The 22,851-nt window shown below is 31.9% G+C and overlaps 2 protein-coding genes across 2 annotated transcripts in view; one reads left to right on the forward strand and one right to left on the reverse strand.

The window, feature by feature from the left end:
- Window positions 1-14,982, forward strand: part of LOC118197820 (abscission/NoCut checkpoint regulator) — an 80,124-nt gene extending 65,142 nt beyond the window's left edge. The window contains exons 11-13 of the mRNA XM_085825156.1: window positions 4,236-4,307; window positions 8,891-8,994; window positions 14,678-14,982. Of these exons, the coding sequence (XP_085681282.1) occupies window positions 4,236-4,307; window positions 8,891-8,994; window positions 14,678-14,753 (252 nt within the window). The 3' untranslated portion in view covers window positions 14,754-14,982. The remainder of the gene's footprint in view (window positions 1-4,235; window positions 4,308-8,890; window positions 8,995-14,677) is intronic.
- A 367-nt stretch (window positions 14,983-15,349) lies between these two features.
- The window catches only part of LOC118195475 (B9 domain-containing protein 2-like), a 37,882-nt gene continuing 30,380 nt past the window's right edge, over window positions 15,350-22,851 (reverse strand). The window contains exon 4 of the mRNA XM_085825645.1: window positions 15,350-15,719. Coding sequence (XP_085681771.1) covers window positions 15,403-15,719 — 317 coding nt within the window. The 3' untranslated portion in view covers window positions 15,350-15,402. The remainder of the gene's footprint in view (window positions 15,720-22,851) is intronic.

The following is a 22,851-nucleotide window of genomic DNA, read 5'->3' on the forward strand; positions in this document are numbered from 1 at the left end:
GATATGCATTCAAACACACCATGTCTAATGCATGTAAAAATATCTTATAGTAATACTTTTTTACTTGGTTTCTAGCGATTTCATAAGTTTTCATTTGTCCGTCAGCAAGATCAACTCCTCCCATATTTTTGTTGTAGTCAGCGATAACTTCCGCTTTTAATATCGTTTTCCTTTGTTTTTCTATTTCTACAAATTTATTGTCGTGGATAATACTCAATATAATTACATCCTTTTTGTCTTTCCACTTCATAATCATTATTTTGTCTCTGTACCTAGCAATATGTTCATCTTTTTTCAAAACACAATTTTTGATATCAAATGGTATTCCCTTTCTGTTTTTTCACATTGTTCCTACAACATCAGTTTTTCTTCTGCACATCTTCTCAGCTAGATCAGTACGAGTGTACCAGTTATCGAGATATAGCATATATCCCTTATCCAACAAATCGTGGCACAATTCAAGAACAATACGATTTGGCCCCTGTTCTTCTGGATAGTTCGAACCATACTGCATGTCTTTACCTGTATATATAATGAAATCACTTATGTATCCGGATTTACTTTCACATATCTTATACAATTTAACACCAAATCGACTTCTTTTCGATGGAATGTACTGTTTCCAAAACAGTCTTCCTTTCCATAGCAAAAGAGACTCATCTACAGATATTTCCTTATCTGGTACGTATAACACCTTGAATTTGTTTTTCAAATAGTTCAAAATGGAATCGATTTTGTAGGTTTTTTTGTTGCACATTTTTAGATCAAAAGCATTGTTATCACTAAAATGTAAAAATTTTACTAACAGTTGGAATCTTTTTTCTGACATCATTTTATAAAAAAAAAAAAAAAAATGGAGTCTCCAGACTTTCTCGCTTTGTGAAATAAAGCTGATAAGAAGGTTTTCCTATTATTCCTTGCAAAATTAGTTAAAAAAAAATACTCTCATCTCTCGGTCATCTGCGTCAAACCACGAGAGACATCTTGAACGCGGTTTCATGGAAGTATTTTTTTCAAAAAACTGTCCAGTGTATTTGTTTGATTGTTCCACAATAAGTTCTACAAAATTCTCATCGAGAAATTTCTCGAAATAAAAAAGGCAATCTTTTTCTTCAGGTCCTTCAAATGTAAGTCAAGATTGAGATAAAAACGGGAAAGGCGATCACAATATTCTTTCACATTTCCATTCAGCTGATGTCGGTTGAGTATTTTGGTCTATAACATCATCATCCTTTGATTCAATGTCCGGACCATCAGTAAAGAAGTCGTTATCGCTTTCTTCCAAAATGGTACTTATTCTTAGAATTCTATGTCGTTTACCAAACATCCTGGGCAATATTTCATCATCACTTTCAGACAATTCAAAAATATTTTCTGCTTCACAATAATTTTTAGCCATATTTATAAAAAACTAACAAATACTCAAATCAACAAGTTATTACTAATATGTAAAATACTGAAATGCAGACTAAAATGAAATTAAGTTGTGCAAATTAGGAGTGTTATCACAATTTATGAGCGGACAAGTGTTTCCATTGATTGATTTTTCTTGAACAACGGACAAGTGACAGATTGCAAAAAAATCTAAGAAAAATTTCGTCATGCCCATCGGAATAGTCTTCCCAGCATGACGAAAAATTTCGTCATACCCATTGAAATAGTCTTCCCAGCATGACAAAAAATTTCGGCATACCCATTGAAATAGTCTTCCCATCATGACGAAAAATTTCGTCATACCCAGTTAACAGATTAATTTGATTTATCTGTTTTACCAAAATTTTGAAATTAATATTTAATTCCTTCAACCAACTCAGTTTTATTGAAATTTTTCACACATGTATATTAATAATGATAATATAATATTCTCCAAGAATATGGTAATTTTTTTAAAAATTATTGTTGAATTTGTGTCGGATATACTTGTTTAATGGTGAAACTGATCATTGCAGGATTTTCATCTGTAAAATAAAATCAATCTTCCAACTGAACACTTTTGGAAATTTTTAACACAGTTTACTGACTTTAAGCTTCCCCCCCCATTCTTAAACCATTTGATTTTTTACTTATTATGTAGTTGCTAACAAAAATAGATTTCTAATTCCCAAGATTTAATACTTCACTATTAGTAGTTAAAGTTGAGATGAGATTTCTGAAGCAAACAATAAAGGCAATGATTTTCTTTCATCATAACTTTTCTGTATTCTGTAGATTAAAAAATATAAAATGAAGTACACTGTAAAACAAAAGTCAAAGCACCAATTTTTTTGCCAGTGATTTGGAGGCATAGGATTTTAATATTGGTGCTAGTACTTGAAGACCATGAAGTGATTCCTCCATCTTAAAAATCAAGTCAGAATCATCAAGTCCAAGGTGTGTGATAGATAATAGAAACATTTCCTAACCCTGTCTTGAACCAGTCAGCTGCAGCTTGTCCTGCATGATTTAGAGCAATTTCCCACAAAATGATAGGTGGATCTTGTGGGGAGTATTGCCACTTTTCTGAAATAAATAGTAATAAATTATAGCTAAAAATGAACAGTAATACTATAAATTAACAGTCTGCTCTCAAGTTATTGTTTACATAGGATAATATTATCTAGTCATATGGAAGAGTCATAACTTTCAATTATTGAGGTTGTAATAAACTCTTTGGGAGAGGCAAATAAAGATGGCACTTATTTGGTACTTCTTTAGAAGCTTTTGTCCATCTTGTTTCTATTCTGTATGGTAATGCAGATTCTCCACAAGCGTATAAGAACTGTTGTTGTTTTATGCCCTTTGACAGAACCAGTTCCAATGCTATGTATTAGACTTATACCAGGCTCTGTTATTCATGTCACTATACAAATGCCTGAAATAGGAAGGGAAAAGCCATTTACTCTGAGGAAATTAGGTATGGAACTAAATTGCAGTGTCATTATTTTGTTCTAAAGGATGTAGTGTTTCTACTGCTGTACTGCATTGTTAAAATTCCAGTCCCTGTATGTGCAATTTCATCAATGTGTAATTACAGCTTTGCAAGCATGTTCATGATTAATTAACTGGATACTCATTAGGTAATCCTAATTGCAAAGGTAAATTTTTATGATATTGAATCATATAATGGAAAAACAAAGATACATCTTTTATTATTTTCGGCCCACCAGCGGCCGAGTGGTAAAATCGCTGAACACTGGTAGTTCGGTCCGAGGTTCAAATCCCGCAAACGGGCTGGCTGCATGGGCGTTTTCTTGGTTTTCCCCATGTGTAACGTGTATACGAGCCATTTTCCCTTAGAAAGTTCTCCACGAAGGCATCCCTTCCCTTAGGCAGATAGCGCTCGCGTTCTTTGCCATAATTAAATACACCAACACCTTTTATTATTTTCCAAAATAAATGCAGACCTTTCTGTTTGCTGTTTCATAGGCATATAGATTTAAATTAATCATTAGAGAACTTTATTATGGTTTAAAAAAAAGGTAGTACTGTTAATTTTCATGAGGCTAGAATTAACAATAAATATTTCTAATTTACTTGCACAGTGTTAATAAGTGCTTCACAGTCATTACTAGCAAGGAGAGAACAGCCAAATAAAAAATTTATTGGAGAGAATCTGATATGCTGTGCATTTAACACAATTAAAACGTTTGAGTACACTATTCTTGATTTAGCACAGTTTTATGAAAGAATCATAAGTTAGAATAACTATGAAATCTTTTAGTAAGTTAGAGAGTTTGCTTAGCTCAAATAGAATACAAATCAATGTTAACAGTCTTTACAAACATTTAAATCAAAGTGTTGAAATAAAGAACTTGCAAGATGCTCATTTATAAGTTTAAAATATCTTCAGGCAATATTATCAGGAGTATATTCTATAAAATGAAGGTAACATGGCTGAAAAAGAATGAAACACAAATACAATCCAAGTATAAAGTCTTTTTAAGACTTCTGCATCTAAAAAACATAGGTAGAATCCTCTCTCACCAATATATCGTTTAGTGCTCGCTTGTTTTTGACATTGCCAAGTTTCTTCATGCAAAAGTTACACTAATTTATTCTAATAGAAACACATGTACGTTTCCACTGACTGGTATTTATATAGTAAGTATGTAATATGTATATCATATTCTGAATGCTGAAATTTAGTATTATTTTATATTTTTTCATTAGCTAGAAGTTATGTTTTCTTACATAGTTTAATTTTAGTTGTGTACCTGTGTACATTTTGAAATATGAAATAGTGGGTTTCTTTTTAGTTAATGGCATCAAATATAGATGATGAAGAATTGGAAAGTTTTAATGGGCAAGAAACAGAAAAAACAGAAGAGGTATTTTTCATTGATTTTTTTTTTTTTTAATTTAATGCAGTCACAATCAACGTATTACATTGACTACTAAATAGCTATTACATGATATGTATGTAAGATATAACAAAATACAATAGCTGCTTTAAGAATAATTGATGACCTTAAAATTAACCATTCTAGAATTGGTGCTCTCCCCCTAAATTTATCTGTTCTCCCAAAATCAAGATCCTTCCATGACAACCTAAAATTAACCAATCACAGATTAGCTATACTTATACATCAGACTTAGTATAAATATTTTTGGCACAATAACCATGTCATTCCTTTTCCTAGCTCCCGCCCGATGCACTCTTCTGTCACCCTGCTCTCCCAACTTTTCTTTTGAAAGGGTAAATATGTAAGATATAACAAAATACAATAGCTGCTTTAAAAATAATTGGCGACCTTAAAATTAACTATTCTAGATGTGGTGCTTTCCCCCCTATATTTATCTGGTCTCCCAAATTTGAGATCCTTCCATGTTGTATAAAAACCTAAAATTAATCAATCACAGATTAGCTGTACTTCGGATTTAGTATAAATACTCATGGCACAATAACTACATCATCCTTTCCCTGGCTTCCCACTATGCGAGCATCTTTATGCTGTATGCCCTCCTCTGTTCTCATTCTAAGGTAATATAATGTGCATATAAAAAATATTGTAATTGCTTATGATCTAGAAATAGCTTATTTACTAATTAATATGTGCGAAAATAAAGCTTGGTGGTTTATAATTGGTGATATGCCTTAACCATCAGCCATGACGGATATTGAAAGCTGTTAAAGTATTGCATGCATTAAATTATGCATATCATAAATATCTTGTAAAATGTGTTGATTAAAAGTTTATTTATTTATTTTAAAATGTTGTATTTTAATTCAGTTAAGCATAGAGTAAAAATTAAAATTTCATATATTTTTAATGTCTTTTATGTTTTTAAATGTGCATTTCAGTAGATTTTCTTTATTTATTTTTTGTCTTTGGTTACTTATTTATGTTTAGAATAAATGAAGTTCATGTAGTTAAATTTTTTTAATTTGATTGCTTATACAATTTTTATAGGTTTCTATGATAAGTTGTTAAAAAATTACTTAAATTTTCTTACATAAAATATGAACATTTAAGATAAAGTTGCAAGTTGTAATATAAATTGTTCATATTTAAAATTTTCTTAAATATGAATATGAAAGATAAATTTGTGTATCATAACTAAAGTTATGATAAACAAACTATATGAAAAAGAATAATAAATTAAGACACAATAACACGCCGAATAAATACTAATTCAGAAGTCAAACAACAAAAATCAGCGTTATACCTACAAAATTTTCACAGAATTCTGTGAAAATTTTGTAGGTATAACGCTGATTTTTGTTGTTTGACTTCTGAATTAGAATAATAAATGTTATTACAATAAGGAATGCTAATGTAAAAATTGAAAAACTTTAAACTGATAAATTACAATAGATATTTACCTTGCATTTTAACTGTGCAAAATTCTTGTATTTGGAAATTAGTCTAGAAGGAATTAAATATTAACAGTATTGTTTTTAAATTCTTCATTTATAATTGTTGCAATTGACCTCATGTTTAAGTTACAGGTTTGATAATTTAAAAAAAAAAAAAATTCTGCTGGGTGTTCCCCACCCACGTTGTTGTTGTTAAAAGTATTGCATATTATTATGTGCTAGAAAGAACTTGGAAACAAGAAATTTAAAAACAAATCCTGAGTATTCCATTATTTTAATAATATCTATGAAGAAATAAATCAGTAACTCTGTGATGTCTTTAGCTATTTTCCAATGAAAAAAAGATTTTTAATTTATTTTTATTTTTGCATATTTTTGTACTGAAATGAAATCTATTGTTGATTATTAGAATGTGAAAAGAAATCAATAAACATATTGAATTTCAGTAAATATATTGCAGCTGATTAAAAAAATTCTATTCTCTTACTAAAATCTTTTCACTTTTTTAGATAAAAAATGGCTTCTTTTTACTTTTATGCTTTTTTCTTCATAACTTCCTCTCTTTCAGAAACACAGTTTTTTTTATTGCTAATCTTATTGTCATACTATTTTTCTCTTCTGTTAGTTAACAAACTGCTCATATTTTACATAAATTCAATTTATAAATTATCTGCTCTCTTGTTAATGGTCATTCTTTAGTCTTTAAAAAAATCCTACTGCAGATTTTTTCCCCTTGGGGAATTCGTAGCATTCTTTGTCACTGCATTTTAACATATATGAACCACTTAAGAGAGCAGTAAACTAAAAAAGAGAACATGGTCATTAATAAAGGAGAAAAAATAAAATTTACCATAAATAATCATTGCTGATCCTCTAGTCATTTTTTCCATTTTAGTTTCACTAACATGCACCTAAAATATTATCTTCAACAGAAATTAAACTAAAACTAACTCAAATAAAACTAAAGTTTGATCTTCATTAGAATCTAGCTGTTAAAATTGCTGCCTCCCCTTTTTTGTACTTGTATAGATCAAATTTTAGTTAATGATTTTAATGTCAATCAAGTTTTCCTTAAAAATAATTTTAGCTTCCTTTGATTTCTGTTTTTCTCAGTAAATGCCTATCTTTGTTATATTTAAATTTATTTTGCATATTTAAAACAATATAGTGCTAACCAACTACATAGGATATATTAACATTTTTAAGAAAAAGAACTTTGTCACAGTCTCTTTTGAAGTGTGTTGAGATTTTAAATGTAAAATCAGTATCATTCTAAAGGTGGATTTCATTTAAGTTTGAATATTTTTAGAAAATATAATATCGGTATGAAATGTCAAGGCGCGGAATGGCAACAGAAGGCAGGCATTTGGCGAGAAATATGGGCGACAAACTTGGCGATATGCCATCGACAGATGGAGAACCTTCTGGAACGGAATTCTTACCACTTTAACCCAGAATATTCTCGAACACAAGCCAAAAGCTATGTAAACTCTGCTGGTACGCGAAGAGTTAGTCAGTGTCTTATCTAGTTAGTGCCTCGTCTAGCAAGTTGATAGTCAGTCATTGAGTGAGTGTCTCGTAGTCAAGCGCCGAGTTGGTCATCGAGCCAGTCTTTTAGTGTATCGCGAGTTAGTGCATCGTCGAGTTTTGTCTTAGCGTGTGCTGAGTTGAGAGCTGTACTCTTGTGTATCATCAAGTGCATCGCGAGTTGTAGCGTGGAGAGTCTCGAGTACGTGGAGTTCCGAGAACAACCGAGCAGAGTTAGGAGTTGTACTCTGGTGCTTTGCAGCGAAGCTTTCTCAACCGTTATAGCCTGATAGTGTGAAGGCTGTGTCGCTGATTGTGTTAGCACGTTTATAGTAGTTCTTCGGTTATAAAACGTGATTTTGGAGCTGTCCTGATTAATATTGGCTGAATAAAGTGTGTCTCGATACTTCATCAAGTGTCGTCATTATTCACTCAAAATCCGTACAAATGTGAAGGAAAAAAATAACGTAACAATATTCATATAGCAGAATATATTTTATACATGCTTAAATCATTGCTTTAATTTTTTTATAAATTCCAAATGATCTCCAACATACTAAATTAAAACCAAAAACTATTAATGGTGGTAATAATAATATTCACTAACAAGAATATGGTAATAATATATTCAGTAAAGCTTCACACCAAAAAACACACTAAGAAAAAGAGTTCTATTATTTGAGTATCATTTCATTTTCATAAATCATCAGTAAAGAAGAAAATCTTGCTGTATTGTAAAATGCTAATTTTAAACAAAAGGAGAAGATTCACTAATTCTTCTAATGTATATTCCTATTTCTATGACTAAATATCTACTAATAAGATTTGAACACATTTTTTTTTCCCAAATCCAACTGGCTCTTCCAAACCAACTTATTCAAATGTAATCTACTTTCAATTATTTTACACTTAGGAAATATAAGTTATTAGAATAATATTTTACTTCATGTACTTGAATTAAAAAACATAGGTTAAAAAAATTAAGCCATGAAATAATTAAGTTTGAGACAGTGAAATTCTGGTTGAAGTTACGTAGCAGCTGGACAATGTTGGTGGTGTTGTGACTTATCTCGCTTGTCTGACAGTAAGATCAGAACAAGCCTACGGAATTCATCATGGCAAGGAGTGCAAGATTGTGCATGTCATTGGCAAGAGCCTTGAGCACCATACAGGTGACGGTATGACTTTGCTCAGTTCTCCTCCCAATTTTGATGGAGAACATCTTGGGGGATGACAGGTTTGGGGGGTCCTCCACCCCTCTTCCCCTACCACCAACCTATCGAGAGGGTTTTCGACTCGCTACGTATTTAGAATGGCATGCCCCCATGCGTCCCAGATACTATACATTTACAAACATCTATGTCTTCTCCAGGATTTCACCCGGGCCCTTCGATACTGTAGATTAGCTAATCACTATCCCGGTTGTGTAGGAAAAGAGATATGTAAACTATTTGCAAACTTTTTTGGAATTTGTAAGAATAGCTAAATATGCTGACTGTATCAAAATGTTTAATTGTACTTTTAGCTTGTTTTGATAATTGTCTCATTTTGATTACTTATTTCTAGGATAACACAGAAGAAGAATTCCCATGGTGTGTTATTTGCACTGAAGATGCAAAGATGAGATGTTTTGGCTGTGATGGAGACCTTTATTGCATTCGTTGTTTCAAGTAATGTTCGAATCATCTTTTCATGTAAAAATCAAAAGCAAACAGGCAGTAACATATTTTGTATTTCTAGCACAGTTTTTTTCAACAGAAATACACTGTTCAACATTGAAAATGCAACACCAAGAAGGAGTGGTCAGAAAGTGATGAAATTTGGAAAAAAGACAGAGACAGCAAGGAGCAATAAGTGATCTTTATTTCAAAATTATAGTCAGAATACAGAGCGACAACGGCGTCGGCTGATTAGGATTAGGAGCGGGGGACGTGGGCACCATCCCTTTACCGTTATGGTTAATTGGTTTAGCGCCACATCCTCCAACATCCAGAGCAAGGCCAGACGAGGCCATATGTGAGATTCGCACCAGACGCCCAGACCCAGCAGCCTATTCATCCGGATAGCAGTCCAGCCGACCAAAGTGCCCCCGAGGAATACTCTAAGCCAAAATGCCGGGTCCAGCCTTAATTTGTTTCCAGGAGTAAAAAGTACAGTGCCAAACAAGGGCAGAATCTTTACATAGGTTAACATACAATTACATAGTTGATCACAATAAGATTATAGAATTATGACATTATAAATACCTGGAATTATCTGCCAAACAGTAGGTCTACTACAATAATACACATATGCAAAATTTGGTTAAGAGTAGTAACAATTTGTGCAGATTATTGGCTACTCGTATTTGACAAATTACCTTTAAAGTATAAATCTTAAAATTGCACTTATATATGTCATGTTGTTTAGAAATTGATTACAAAATACAAATATGCAGGCATTGAATATGAGTTATAACAATTAATACATTATTCTGCAAATTAAGGGCTATTCACTTTGTACATATTTGAAATTCAAATTCGTACATTTGTGCATTTGAAATTCAAATCCTACAAGTACGCTTATGCATTATGTATTCAGATTCGGCTCAGTAGGATGTAGAACCGCCGCGGACAGCGATGCATGAAGAAACACGTCTGGGCATAGAGTCAGTAAGAGTGTGGATGGTGTCCTGAGGTATGGCTCTCCATTCCCTTTCAACCATTTGCCGCAGTTCGTCTTCTGCACAAGGCAGGGGCAGAGTCTGCAAACAGCGTCCAATCACATGCCACACATGTTCGATTGGTGACAGGTCAGAAGAGTACAGTGGCCAGGGAAGCATCTGTATACCTTGCACAGCATGTTGGCAGATGCGAGCACTGTGTGGTCGGGCGTTATCCTGCTGAAAAATTGCATTAGGCAGCCCCTGAAGGTAGGGGATTACCACCGGTCGCAGAACATTATCCAAGCATCGTTGGGCCGTCATAGTGCCCTGAATATGAACTAGAGGTGACCTGGAATTGTAGGCAATAGTGCCACAATGTCGCGTGGTGGGGCATTCTACTGTTACTGCCAGATTAGATCTGTCTCCACGTCGACGCCACACAAATATGTGGCGACTGTCACTAGATAAACAGAAGCGTGACTCATCTGAGAACACGACGTTTCGCCATTCTGACATCCACATCGCTCCAGTCCGGCACCATTCTAAACGTTGGCATCTATGCTGTGGGGTCAATGGCAGTCTTCTTAATGGACGCCGTGAGTGCAGGCCACGTTCAACCAATCGACGGGAAATGGTTCTGGTTGACACGGGAACATCCAGGGTATCTTGCACATGCTGCAGAATTGTGGTACAAGTGACTTGCGGGACCGCCACAGCTTGTCTGCGGATGCGTCGATCCACGCATGCTGACGTCTTTCTGGCTACACCTGCACCCCTTCTTTTTCCCACATTTCCATGTTCGCCATAGCCGATGCGCTGTGCTCGCATGCATGTGGGTATCAGCTGCGATTTGACGTAAGGACCAACCCGCCCTTCTCAGTCCGATCACCATGTCCCTCATAAAATCGTCTATCTGCTGGAATTGCCTTCGTTGACAGCGGCCCGGCATTCTCTCCTATTACACGTATCCTCCGGGACAAGAACCAAATTTCTTCGATAATTCATCTGGCAGAAATAATGACACGAATATTGCCCATTCTGCATGTTCCTTCCCTTATATCTTACTTCACATGCATCAGAGAGCTGCGCATTTCACATCATTCGCATAATACAGTGACATGCGTCTACTCTAAAATTTGCATAAATTTCTGACCACTCCTTCTTGGTGTTGCATTTTCAATGTCGAGTAGTGTATATTTATAAATATGAATTTCATTTACAACATTTTTATTAATTTATAAGTGGTAAATAATTAGTTATTCTATCAATGAAAGTGAGAAAAGGAATATTAATGGATGATACAATAAATAAGAGAAATGGAAAAGATTAGAAATGGCACTAGATATTTAAAAGTCGCATGTGCAAGTGATCAGTATAGGAATTTGTTACGATTCAGAATCTTTTATATTTCATTTAATGTAAAATATATCAGTAAATAAGAATAAAATGTGTATGCGTGTGGGGGGTGAGGAGTCTGTTTTATAATCTATAGACATGACATTGACTACAGTTGTAAGTTAACACTAGAAGCGCCGAGCTTTCTTCCTAACTAGAAGCACCAACGGCAGTCAAATTGACTGCTCAACAAATTAATGTATATATTCAAATGTAAATGCTTTATAATGCTGTTAAGAATATTAATTACATTTGTTGAAGAACTTTAAAGAATAACAGATTATTTTAATAAAAAATAGAGGATATTTAATTATAAATTTCAGCCTACCCTTAATAAAACACATTTTACAGCTTTTCGCAATTTTTACAAAACACAACTTTTTCAATATTGGAAGTGCATTTTCCACACAAATAATATGAACATTTTTTAGACACATCACTTGTTTTGTTGTTGTTACAAAGTCCAATCTGGCATTGATGTCTATTCTTCGAGAGAGTATTGCTAGATTTGGAAATTTCCTGGGGCAATTTTGTGGTTTTTCTTCTGTTTAAATAAAGCTCTCTTAATTCCTCTGCTAATTGAAATAGGAAGTTGTGCCTTGTAATATGTTTATCACTCAATTTATGGTAGATAATGTAGGCATTCGTCCCTGCTAAATCCAGCATATTATAGAAAACATGCACAGGCCATCTACGTGAAGCAGCCCGAACAGAATATTTACGTGTCATCTTGTCAACGATATCAACTCCACATTTGGTTTTGTTGTAGAACTCTACTGTTTCTGGAAGCTTTTTCTTATTTTGTGAGTCTATATTCACACTTTGGATATAAGGTACTTAGTAGTAGGACATTTTTATTCCTTTTTCCCTGATAGACATTGAACGTAGTTTCACCATTCTTTTAGCAAAACTGTCTCAAATAGCCGGGTTTTTGATTTCCTTACTTCATGCAGAAATTCTTGTCGATGTCTTCTTACTGTGCCGACAAAACTTGTGTTTTTCATTCTAAGTCTTCTAGCTAATGATAGTGAGGAAAAATAATTGTCCGTTGTCAAATTTTGACCTGAATTCAGATAATGGCTTAGAAGACTCATTACTACATTTTCAGGAAGACTTTCAGTTTCACTTCTCGATGTATTATTTCCAAGATATGGAAAAGCATTGCACATATACTTCGAGTCTAAATCGACTAACATCTAAAATTTGATACCGAATTTATCAGGAGAAATAATAAGAGAAATATAATGTAATAAGAGATGTGTAAGAGATAATATATGTAATAAGAAAAACTATTAGATTGCTTTATGTAATAATTATTCTTCAATTTAGTTTGTATTTTTTTAGGATGAAAACATTCGTATGTGCAATAATTGCATAAAACATTGAACAATATTTCTGTTTATAGCATATAGTGTAGAAAAACCTATGATAATTTTTTTATTATTATTATTATACGTTAAGTAAAATTCAGATTATTTAAGGATTGTAATGATTTAGATTATTCTAAATTCCAAAATCTCACATTAGTAAGCTTAAAGTTCAAAGTTCTATTTTTATAAGGCTTCATAAAAGTTTTCTATAAAATTGATTTTTCATGATGATCCTGAAGAAACTTCACTGAGTTTAGGATATTGCAAACTTTTAACATTTTCTGTATGCTATAACTCATCTATTTTGAAAGTTTCTTTTTGAATAATATTGCTTTTTCTTTTTATCAGTTTTCTTAACTATTTCAGACTTCCACTTCTGATGTTTAAATGATTTTCTTTTTACAATAAATTTATTCTCTTGTGCATTTTAAAAACAATTATTGAAAATTAAATATTTTTTAAATATGTGTAAGCTGATATAAATATGAATCAAACATAGTACAGCGTTTAGCGTTATCAAAAACTGTATGATTGCTGCATTTCAAAATTTAAAAAACTGCAACTGCTTCTTTTGATACCAATGCAGTGTTACATGATACAATATTATTTAGCAATTTTATTTCTTTCATATGCGAAAAATTGACAAAATATGATTAAACATTTGAACACAGCAAAATCAAGTTCCAGAATTTGTTATGGGTGCAGATTACCTAAGCATGGTGTTTGATGAAACTGCTGAAATTTTGATGTGAATGATAGTTATTAAATTAGTTTAGCTTTGTATTTTATTTCCACTGTAAATTAATTTTTGGGTTTGACTAATTTTTAGTTTTAAAAGATTTTAGATCTATGTTTGGTATCAATAAACTTTTCATTGGCATGAAAGAAAGAAAAAGTAACTAAACTGTATCTTGGTTTATAGTTCTTGCATTCATTGTTTAACTTGGAAATATTTTCTTTTAATTTTGATATAAATGCAGATTAAAAAATAGGGAAAGTGCAAGTATATTCCATCTGTCATTGGTTTTTAAAGCTTGATATTATAATTTGAGGATGTGATTCTCCCTTTTCACATGTTCCATAGCAAAAAATATTTATATGCAGTTTTACTCAAAATTTATCATCAGAACTCATTTCTAGACCAAAAGTTTAAATTGAGACAAATACTTCCTGAGACATGATGTAAAAATTGAGGGGGTAGTTAATTTTTGAGGGGCGAAAATAAAGACCATATTTATTGAACTTAAGTATGGTTTTTAACATTAATTAAAATTTATGTTGCATATAGTAGATTAGATGTGTTAATACCACAAATGTGTGTGATTTACATAAAAATTGTAAGATTAAATGATTGTGTTACGATAAACGAGTCATTGAAGATTGAAAAAAATCCTCTATTGAAGTCTGAACTGATATAGATCTTTTTCCTTTAGAAACATCAAGAGCAAGCATTTTAGATCTCACAGTAGGTTTTATCAAGCTGTTTTCCAGTTTGTTTAAATTGCTTTTTATTCTTTTTTGGTATTGATAGTTGCTACTTCTCTGGACCAGATATTCGTCTACCTTTAACAATATTTAACTTTCCATACAATTTTGAAACCATTTTAGTTCTTCTCTCATACCTTCCTGTAGGATTAGGGTAAGCTTCCTTGATTTCTTCAAAATTTTTTTGTTAAATTCTAAAGGATTCAAACAAAGATTTCTCTTCCTAACCTTCATGAAAATTTTCCTCGGTATGACACACTGCTCCTAAATCCTTTTTCTTACAGTTTAGAATAGGTGAAATAGGTCATAACTTATATAGGAACACAAAAATATAATATTGGTATATAAATTTGTAATATCCAATCATATTTTAAATAGTTTAATTTTGTAAGTTTGAGTGTTTTAAGAAGGCAAGCTTTTTCTGCAAAATTACTAACTAATATATATTTTTTTTAATAGGGAATGCCATGACAGTTTGGATATAAAGGATCATAAAACATGTCCATACTTGTCTCCTAAGAAGCCTTTAATATAAAGCATAATTTTTGTCTAAGCATTTAGTTTGGAAAGTAAGGTTGTAATTACAGTGCTAGCAGACAGGACTGCACTGCTTTTCATTGTAGGAAATGTATATATTTATATTTTTCTCACTAACTGTAAAATAAATTTATATTTTTTCCTCTTCTGCAAAGTTTCTATGCATAAATGCTAAAATAGGTAAAATTACTTTGTATGCACAATTTAATAAATGTGCATTATATAAATTTTATAATGTGTGCATTCCTGATGTATATTTTTAAACTTCTAACTTATGCTTTTACTTTGTATGAAGTGCAATAATAATCATTAAAATTCCATTTAAAAGAAATAAATAAAATTGCCGTTGCAAGTCTTTCTGAAAAATAAATTTTCATGTCAATGTCATACTGTAGATATTTTATACATTTAGCATTCGTGATAAATATTTATTATTTTTTGAAGAAATTGAAATTCTCTAAATAGATTTATACCTGTATGAAGCTAATTAAATAATAATAATGTGATTTTTCATTTTGAGTATGCTAGATAGAATTTGTTTTTATTGATTATGTATATTTGTTTACACATTAAAGGTACACGCAAAGGCAAATATATAATTATTCTATATATTTAAATATAAATATAAAAATTGAATAAAATATTTTTTAATTTGTTGTGACTCCATACTTTATGAAGTTTCGAGAAATGACATACAACTCCAAATGTACAATACCCATAGTAGTTGTCTGAAGCCTATATCGATCTAAACCGTAGTAAATATTTTCTGGACTTTTAAGTTGCAGGCTACCTCCTAAAAAATATTCGTAAATTCTGTCGCACCAAGAAGATTGAGGTTTCCATGTTACACACTGAATTTTATGATAACCACATGCAGTTGGAACATGACAGAATCCATAGCTGCAAAATTGATCTCTGCCATAGTCATCTTGATGCCATACTTGAAAGTAAAACTTTGGCCATCCTTGAACAAAATGATTTAAAAGTTAGCTTGTATTTATATGCAGTAATATGATTATATAACTGAATAATACATACATATTAGAGAACTTGCTATCTACAACATAATTTAAAACATGTATTTTATTCAGTAGGATTAATATTGTCATACATTATTATTTCATAAAGTTGGGATTAAGCATTAATATTTCTAGGATCAGCATAGACATGTATTTCTTATATAATAGTAATATTATGTTTCTAAATTAGAAAGGAAGTAATGAGATAGGAAGAAAATATTAATCGAAGGTTTCAAACTTTCAGGAATGTAAGTTGTGCTTTATGAAGAATGAAATAATTTTTATCTATATCATAGAAAGTGTTTGGCTTGATTTATTTGATTGTGGCAAAGCACAAGGCTTTTCAAAATTTGTTTGAAGGATAAAAATAAAGTCCAAAAAATCAAAAACATCACTCCGAGAGAAAATTTTCTTAAAATCAGCAAACTGAATTAAGAGGTAACAAAATTTAAAAATGCTATTATTCTGCAATCCACTGAAACTGCACATACAGTATGGTAACAGAATTTTTCATTTCTGTATCTTCTCTAAAGAATTGCTAAGATGTAAGAATCTTTTGTTTTTGCACTAAAGAAGGAACAATGTAAATATGCATTGCAGCATCCAGTGTAGTTTATTACTGTTTCAATCAATGATGGTTATGTATATACTATGTACGATTAATTATAAGCCTAAAAGCGATATTGGTTCCGAATAGGATATTAGTCTTGAAACAGCATTGTGTATTGAATCACTATAAACAGCATATCACTTTTCAAATTGTTGCCACCAAATATTGCCCTGTATTATATTTAAATAAATTAAATAATAAAAAGTCTTCATGAATGTATACATGTTTCTAGCATTGTGAAAAACCAACAGTACCATCAAATTTTGAATAGCGTAACTCAAAATATCAGCACCTGGAAGCCCAAATTTTGAATTTGTTTTATTATCTATTTCATATTTTGTAAAATTTAGTGACTTTTTGATTAACAAACTCAACAATTTCAAAGTGGGCAATAGCAACATTGTACAGAAAAATATTTTTATCTCCAATGTGTGAGAGTGTCTATTGCTAATTCTAAAGATATGCTATTTTTAAATATTTTATGATTTTACTGTTGAATTCAATTTTTAATGGTGTAAGAGTCAAAAACGTGACATTTAATAAAACACACAAAACAATAATAAAGACGCAAAATGAAGTTTTAGTAAAGCCATCTTACTAAGAAAACTGAGCATTGATATGATGAACTGGAAAAAAAATAGATGCCAACACTTAATGCTGCATCAAAAATTTTAAATGTATACTGCTATGCTGCTTTTAAATTTTTTGTAGGTGAATTGTATATAGTATAAGTGTAAAGAAAGTTATGCTTAATAAAGGAGGGGGTTAGCCAGAGTAAGTGGTAAAGCAGACTGGTAAACTGTGAGCTCAGCAAGAATCTGAAAAACCTTAACAAACCCTTTTGGGTGACCATTAAAATTTTACATCTTTCAGATTTTATTCTTTTTTTTAACTTTAGTTATGTGTGTCGCATGAATCTTCAGGCTCTAAAATGTGTAGCACACAAAGTGATCCAAAAACATGTGGCAAAAAATGTCAAGGCAGATAAAAGGCACCAAAATAAGCTTAATTTTGTAATGGAAAGTGTGTGCAGAAATGGCATGTTGATGCGATAGACAGCATTCTGAGACCTGTATGTGAAAAAGGTACACAGGCATATATCATCATTCCCCAGTGCACATTTCAAGCAGTATGAATTCGTGTAGTTCAACATGAATGCAGAACTTGAAAACGTGCATTTTATACATAGGGCTGCAGCCAGAAATAGAGTGGCTGCCCAAAGAATACGCAGAGAATGATTCTTGAGTAGATAGTTTCGAATGTTCGAACATACTAACTGGGAGCTGCACAAAAATTAATCTTGTATTACAGCTAGTGATCATACTTCCGAACACCTACTGCAAAAAGTTGAATGATTAAAATGTTTATTTCTTTTGACTTTACCTGTTGGTCATATCTTCCTTACATGCACCATTTCTGCACACATATTCCATTACGAATTCTACTTATTTCGATCTCCTCTCCCTACTTATAAATTTTTGCTAGCTATTTTAGAATCATCCTGTATGTAATATTCATTATTAACCATAACTTCAGTCATTAATGGTAATTAAAATCACATTGTTTCACATAGCAGCAGCAAGTCTTGGAACTATATTAACTGTGGATACAGTATTAGTAGTGTATTTTGATACGAATAATATCATATTTTCTCCTTGGCTTTTTAGTGCCAAAGTCTGAAAATTTTTTTAATATTCTTGTAATTTTCCCCTTCCGATTGAGTTCAAAGAACAAGTTCTCATAAATTTTAACAGAGACAAACCTTTGCAATCTACTCGCAAAAATTATCCCAAAATTTTCCCTTCTAACTATTGAAATTTATGCCAGCCTAATACAACAACTGATTTATCACAGCAAAATAAACATGAACTGACATTCAGTCCACGATTTTGTTGAGTCAGCTGCACATTCACTCTCTGTAATTATTTATGAAATATTTCAAGTCAAAAAGAGTAGCACAACAATAAATATGGGCAAAATTGCAAATTACAGGGAAGTAGAAATGAAGACATCTTAATGTAAATATTGCTATTTAATTTTATTGAAATGTAGATTTAAAAAAATAATGTTATAATTATCTGTATTTTATGCATGACTACTTTTCATTTTTTATGCTGTTACTGTAAGCATGTCTTTTGGGCATTAAGTTTTATTTGCATAATTTATCCCCCCTTCCGATTTACAGAAGATAAAATTAGTAAAATAAAGGGGGGGATACATTAAAAAATTAGAAATAATATATTAATTCTTTCCTATATCTTGTAATTCAACTTACACAATGCAATTATTTTCCCTGAAGTTTGTTAACCTGGTCAGTCATGAAATGAGTATATAGCTGGGGAGCTTTAGCAATAAAACAGCAAAATAAAAAATCATCCAGCTAAGTCATGCTCATACAGGCATTTTACAAACCGTCTCTATATATTTTTAAACAACATGACAAAACTTCCCTTTTACAATATGTCATCTGTGTAAAAGAAAAGCATCTTCCGTTGCACAGATGCCCTATTATGTAAAAAAAAAAAAAAAAATACTGTTGATGTAGTATGCGACCTGCCTCTTTCAGTATATTTCTTAGATGGTGCCGGTGCCTCTAAAATACTATTTTTAAACATGAAAATAAATGCAGATAATTATTAATATATAAATGAAAATGATTCCATTAATTAATTTAATAAGCCATTAAACTTTTAATTTAAATTCCTTCCAATTTTACAAAACAAGAGCAGCTCTTAAAACAGCTGTTTTTATGAGTCGTTCAGCTATACATTACAAATGTCGTACAGCACGGCAGAAAAAATAGTTATGTCTTTCATTAACAGATTTCCACTATGCTTTTGTAAGGTGACATGAAAACATTTGTGGTGTGGTGCTACAAATTTCAATAGCTTTCATAATCAAGCATGTGGTAAAATGGTGGGGGAAAGAAATGATTAAAACAACACACAATTTTAAGTGAGTTATCTAAAAAATTAATAATTAATTAAAGGTGGTAAATTCCTATTACATCACTACCAAAATGCTTATATTTGTACTGGGAAACTTAAAGTAATAACTAGTATTTATAATGAAAGGCTATGTTATATTTCTATTCTATGCATCTACAATAAAAATAAAACAGAGACATATCTTTATATCTACAATAAAAATAGATCAAAGACAGATATGAATGGAATATTTTTACATTTGAAAAATCCAACAAAAATTTTCTGTGAAACTGAGGATATAACTTCAAGATTTTCCAACTATTTTAACCCATGAACATTCTCATCAGCAGATCTATGCTCAAAATAATAAAAGGGGAGAAGGGCAGGCATTTTCATGTGAATTATTTTACAAATTTAAATATGGGAATGAAATTAGCCATAATATAAGCAAAATGGAAATTGTTCATTTAATGTTTTTGTTTAACAAAAGGAACCTGCAACATAGAAGGTATATGAGTTAATTTGTGTTATTACAATTACAGTCAAAAGTCGTTAATCCGGACTCGTCGGGACTTCGGCGATTCTGGATTATAGATCATCAGTTTAAATCTCGTAAGATGGTATGCAGAAATTCTAAAATTAAAAATATGAAACCGTAATTTATGAAATAAAGAACAATTATGATCTAAAAGGTATCAAAATTTACCAAAAAAAAAGAATATTTATTTGTTTACTTTATTAAACATTTCTTTCAATGCAAGTTGTTTAAGTTGCTTCGTTTTATGTGATAATACTTTCTCTTTAATTATATAAACAGACATAATTTCTTGTTCAGTTACAAAGTTCCGCTGTTCAAGTCCCGTTAATTGCTATGCCGAGAATACCGATTAACTTGTCAATCGAAATTTTTTCGTTTTCACTAACCTCTCTGTCACATTCTTCATGTCGTTATCCATTTTTTGCATCAATTCCACTTTTTGTTTGTTGGACATCAAAACATACTTTCGTTTTGTAGATCCTTTGGAAGTTCCAGCATCGGAAATTCTATTTGACATAATCGAAAGTTCAAGTTTACTTTTATAAAATTGCTCTTACAGTCTGCAAAAAATAATAAGCGGGATCCAATTCGAAGATTAAGGAACAATGCAATCATTAACATTAACTGAAATAGATAATTTTAGCTTACACAGTCCGTTATACATTAAACGCGCATGCAAAAACGTATTCTGCACTTGCGCACACGCATATGCGCAGTAGTCAAAGTCTTACGCGCATGTGCCAACGCGGCGCATGCGCAGAAAGTTTTTAGCTTTGAGGTCCGGATTATGGGTGTCCGAATTAACGACTTTTGACTGTATTTCATTTTTATAATAATTATAAATACAAAGCGTTATGAACTGAATCTTATCATAATCATTTAAGAGGCCAAAACAGTTTACTTTTAAAGTTCTAATCTATGCAAGGATCTTACAAGTATTAGAGTATCCATGATCAAAACAATATTTCAAAATATTCATCTTGACTAGTTGCAAATAATGGATCTATTTATGCCAAGTCATTGCTTAAGATAGTCAAACAAATCTTTAATTTATTAGATACACTACTGACCACTGAAACTGTTACACATGGAAGAATGCAGTTATTAAGATCATATTTAACTTACAGATACATGACAATAGAAGGATGAAATAATTAAAAGCTGGATATAGAGTTAGACTTTGGATGGCAGTTAAGGATATTAATCTCATTTTTATGCTATAGTTCAGCTGTCACGATGGCTAGCTAGTGATGTGTCTCTGCAATTATTCACCAGATGGTTTCAATAAATGAAAGACCTGAAGAATGTACTGACCAAAACATGAGTCTTAACAGCTATACTGATTAGCAACACTAGCTTTTCTATCATTAAACCTAAGTTCAAATCCTGGATTTTCTTAATGCATAATTAATGTGTGGAATCAGGCACTTAGTACTGGCAAGCCAGAAGGTCCTCTCAAGAGGTTTGTTGATGCAGTAATAGGGATGAGAAACCTTTGAATTCTTCCTCTCTCTGTACTGTCTATTAAAATCATGGTAGAGCTGTACAGTAAGTGCAATGAAACTAAACTGTAAATTTAAAGTACTGGTGTCCTGTGTACTCCTTTCTGTTAAGTCCTGTGTATTATGGACAAATAAGACAGCATAGGCAACACATGGTCTCACAATGTCCTGTTGAATGGTGGAGCAACGCATGCCCCAAAGATAAGTCACAGCTGCTGGCATTCAAATTTTAGTAATATGATAGCTAGTCAAAGTAACAAATATACAGAATAGAGGTTAACGAAATATGTAACTAATATCATCTAATATGTAAATGAAGAATGCAAGCTTCTAGTGTATATTCTTCTGTGTGTCTCTATATGCAGATATCACTGTTATGAGACTGTAACCAAAAATTGAATTTGTCAAAAGAGATGCTGTGCATCTTTTCTGATAATAGCATTGTGAATGCATCATTACAAGTGCTGATTCCTGTCTTTCATTTTCAAGGAACATCAAAACAACAGATAGCTAACTGACATTTATAGATGTCACCACATTGTATGAATGGACATTTGGTGCTGTGGAGCAAACCTAAGGAACAAGATGCATGGATATCATCCCTGACAGCAATGCAGATAAGATGTTCCTCTTCTCGGGTACTGCTGAGTGGGTACCAGTGAGATCCAGCAGATCACTCCATGTGACTATCCTGAAGTCATTGATTACAAATTCTCAAAAAAATTATTGGATTTTAATCAATGTGAACAGCAATGTGGTGAAATAATATGCTGTCCCTGCAGGCTACAGTTAGCCTGAGATATGTTGGTATGAATTTTCTGCAGACATTTCTGATGCTGCTGAGAGTGAGGTAATTTACAATCCTGGCTCTGGCCATCACATAATTGTTACTACTTTCAATATTATGTCTAAGAAATCGCTAAGGAGTTCCATTGGGCACGGATGGAATTTTACTAAAGCTAATTGGAATGCCTTTACTCTAGATCTTGAATCTATTTTTGGATCTACTTCTAGCCTGTGAAGCAGGCAAGAGTATTAATTGCACCTTTTCAAGATTTACTAATATTGTTTTTGATATTTCAAAAAAGTGAAACTGAGAGGCAAGCAATTTATCTATAAGCCTTTCTGGAATGAAAGTCTTGCCATTCTTAAAGAAAAATCTTCTATGGCTTGTACTGCTGTTGAACAAGTTAAGAGACCTGAAGGTATTCAATACTGGAGGAAATGTGTTATCCTTCGTAAAGAAATTCTTTCTACTAAGAGAAACTGTTTCATTTCTAAAATTAGGATAGGAAGGATGGCAAAAGAGTTTACAAATATGTAAACAAATTACGAAATAAGAAAATTGCATCTACCAGAAACCCGTTGAAAATTGGTAGTTATGTTTTAACTGATGACAGAGACATTTCCAGCACTTTTTATTCTTCTAGACAATGCTTGAGGAGAGACCTCAAGATCCAACAGAAGTTTATTAGATGGGAACTTCATCATGCTGCCTCT

The sequence above is a fragment of the Stegodyphus dumicola genome, chromosome 10 (genome assembly GCF_044657685.1).
Source record: "Stegodyphus dumicola isolate Sdum_Otavi_A_Nest chromosome 10, ASM4465768v1".
NCBI lineage: Eukaryota > Metazoa > Arthropoda > Arachnida > Araneae > Eresidae > Stegodyphus > Stegodyphus dumicola.